At 49.2% G+C, this 3,398-nt stretch overlaps 1 protein-coding gene across 1 annotated transcript in view; it reads left to right on the forward strand.

Annotated features, from left to right (window-relative positions):
• The window catches only part of IRF2BP2 (interferon regulatory factor 2 binding protein 2), a gene marked incomplete at its 5' end in the record, with an annotated part of 2,194 nt that extends 772 nt beyond the window's left edge, over positions 1 to 1,422 (forward strand). The window contains 2 exons of the mRNA XM_006895394.1: positions 3 to 147; positions 707 to 1,422. Coding sequence (XP_006895456.1) covers positions 3 to 147; positions 707 to 1,422 — 861 coding nt within the window. The remainder of the gene's footprint in view (positions 1 to 2; positions 148 to 706) is intronic.
• Positions 1,423 to 3,398: the final 1,976 nt, after the last annotated feature.

Consider the following 3,398-nt stretch of genomic DNA (forward strand, 5'->3'; position numbering starts at 1 on the left):
GGGTCAACCGGCCCAAGACGGTGCGCGACACGCTACTGGCCCTGCACCAGCACGGCCACTCCGGGTCCTTCGAGAGCAAGTTTAAGAAGGAGCCAGCCCTGACTGCAGGCAGGTTGTTGGGGTTCGAGGCCAACGGGTCTAAAGCAGGTAGGGGCGGCTGTGGAGCAAGTGGGGCTCGGGGGAGACGGGGACGCAGAGCCGAGGAGGGGTGCGCTTTGCATCCAGCGTTGTCCTAGCACCCCGGGCACCGCGAGCGCCCCACTTCCCGGTCGGCCTGAGGTGGAACCATAGCTTGGTGACAACGTGTGTGCTGAAGTAGCACAACAGAGATGAGTCACCGTGCCTGTGACACAGGCTTCTCCTCGCCTAGCATATTCTCGGTGGGGAGCACACTGCTCTCTTAACCTGTCCAAGGGCCTCAAGCATGGCGGGCTGCAGGCGGACATGATGATGCCCTGCACCTAGTGCATTGTGCCTCAAACCAGCCACGTGTTTATTCATACACACACGTTGTTTTCTGTGGCTTAGCTTCTCCCAATTCTGTAAGAGTCAGTGTTTTGACTTGCACGTGCGCTTGGAGCTCATGCCTGTTACCTACATGCTTTCAGGGAATGGAAGAGTTTGGCTCAGAGTTGTTCTAAAGGAGAGGTTCTTGCCATTGCCTGTTTCTTTATTTTCCTTTTTCTTTTTTCATTTGTTTTTCCAGTTGCAAGAACAGCAAGGAAGAGGAAGCCTTCTCCCGAACCAGAAGGTGAAGTGGGGCCCCCCAAGATCAATGGCGAGGCCCAGCCATGGCTGTCCACATCAGCAGAAGGGCTCAAGATACCCATGACTCCCACATCCGCGTTTGTGTCTCCGCCCCCGCCCACTGCCTCACCTCATTCCAACCGGACCACACCGCCAGAAGCGGCCCAGAACGGCCAGTCCCCCATGGCGGCCCTCATCCTGGTGGCAGACAATGCAGGGGGCAGCCACACCTCGAAAGATGCCAACCAGGTTCACTCCACCACCCGGAGGAATAGCAGCAGCCCACCCTCCCCATCCTCCATGAACCAAAGAAGGCTGGGTGCTAGAGAGGTGGGCGGCCAGGGCGCTGGCAGCACCGGGGGACTGGAGCCTGTGCACCCCGCCAGCCTTCCGGACTCGTCTCTGGCGGCCAGCGCCCCTCTTTGCTGCACCCTGTGCCACGAGCGCCTGGAAGACACCCACTTTGTGCAGTGCCCCTCCGTCCCTTCACACAAATTCTGCTTCCCTTGCTCCAGACAGAGCATCAAACAGCAGGGGGCCAGTGGGGAGGTCTACTGTCCTAGTGGAGAGAAGTGCCCTCTGGTGGGGTCCAACGTGCCCTGGGCTTTCATGCAGGGGGAGATAGCCACCATCCTGGCAGGAGACGTCAAAGTGAAGAAGGAGAGAGAATCGTGACTTTGTAGTTGGCAGAGAAGCCGGATGGTGACCCTTGAGAACTGCTTCAACTGTATATATGTTACCATATATATACATATATATATATATATATATATCTCCCCAAGACAAGGGAACTGTAGACTCATAAACATGCTGTATAATTTTGATCTTTTTGAGTACATTGTGTTTCTATATATTTTTTGTTTTTGTTTTTTGACGACGAAAGGTATGTACTTAAAAAGGCATTTTCTTCTTTTGTTAATGTTACGAGCAAATTTCTGCTTAGTTATGCTGGTGATCACTGCCCTTCACTGTAGCCTGTGACTTGGCTGCTTGATTTGAGCACTTGGCAAAATCAGAAATGCTTCTCGCGGTCTTCTGTATGCACTTATTTCAAAAAGGAAAGGAAAAAAGCCAAATACACTTTTCTGACGTTGTAAGATTGCCTTACTGTCTGTCTGTCCTGGGGCCTGCCTGACCTGGTGGCCCGCTGCTGGACAGGGGAAGAAGCTGAAGTGGGTTTGCCCCTGGGGGGCCAGCAGCTGACCCCAAGCCATGGGCCTCAGAGAGTGTAGGGATGTAGATTCCCAATCTGTTTTGTTCATCAAGTTGGGTTCTAGAGATGCGGGTCACTGTAGGAGAGGTGCTGTGGAGAGAATTTCAGGATTGTGGTTTTTTTCCTTTGCTCTTTTTCTTTTTTGAGGCAAAGTTGACCACTGTTCACCGACCATGTGATCAGCTGTCCGCTCACAATGCCGCATGCTGGTCGGTTACATAACACTGGGTCTCTGATGGTGGTGTGCTGCATGGCACTGCCATCACCGACCAGCGCCCGCCTCTGCAGGCGCCTCGTGGCTGTCCGCGCCTTGCTGGCGCTCTGCAGCTGCCTCAGCTACCGCTTTGCTTTTCAAAAAAGTGTCAAGAGAAGTTACAATGCAGTGAACCTGGAGACTGGGGTTCGTTTTGTGTCTGTTTTGAGTTTTTGTTTTGTTTTGTTTTACTCATCATCATATACCTGTAGTGCTATTGCTGTTGGTTGATACTATCACGCCAGTTCTAGTGAGTGTTGAGTACAGTGTGGTACATTGGCAGGAACAGCCAAGACCGCCTGTGGGCAAAGCATAGCAGTGCTGGCCCTGGTGTGGGCGGGGGAAACCTGTAACTTCCTTTTTACATGTGTTTCAGATACCAAGTGAATAATACTGTTCTTCTGGGGGGGGGGGCGGGAATGATTAGTGAAAAATAAAAGAGATGAAAGGATTCTACAGGCCAGGCAGGCCCCACCTCAGAAACTATTTTTAGAAACCTTTTGTAAACTAATTTCTGCTGATCACTATTTTGCATCAGTAAAGTTGATTTTTTTTTTTTAAATCAATAAATCATCAGTTACTAGAAATAGCTGCCTCCCAGTGATCTTGGGTTTTTTTCTCTTGTGCTGTTGTTACTTGACCACAGAGGAATCCTGGTTAATCCGTATGTTCAGGTGTATGTAACTTGGCCATCTGATTAGGCTGAAATGGGGCTTCAAGGTCTACTAGAGTTTGTGTGTGCTCGTCACAAACTAGCGTCTAATTTGGAAATAGAAATGGTTACCAATACTATTTTTCTTTTTTTTTTTAAGGGGTCGGGAAGGGTTATGTTTTTGTTTTTGTTTTTGTTTTTTAATTGTTTCAGGTGATGTTTTTTAATGGCCAGGTTATTAACTCTTGAAATTCAGATACTGCACCAAATAGAGTATTTTTCCCCCTCAGTGTTTTTTAATGGTTGCACCTGGTATCAGTGTTCTCAAAGTCTACCTGTTACCGGTCATTGTTCTACTACAAGTAGACTTGCATGATTAATCAATTTGTCATTTACTGAATTGGAGCATAGGTGTGACTCAGATTAGACTGGTCTCTTACATAAATACACACATACAGAAATGAAATGCCCATCACAACATTTGTAAAGAATTCAGCTCTTATGACCTGTTGTATAAACATGTATCCAGGCAC

This window comes from Elephantulus edwardii, unplaced genomic scaffold, assembly GCF_000299155.1.
Source record: "Elephantulus edwardii isolate Elephantulus edwardi_28Jun2011 unplaced genomic scaffold, EleEdw1.0 scaffold00166, whole genome shotgun sequence".
NCBI classification, from domain to species: Eukaryota; Metazoa; Chordata; class Mammalia; order Macroscelidea; family Macroscelididae; genus Elephantulus; species Elephantulus edwardii.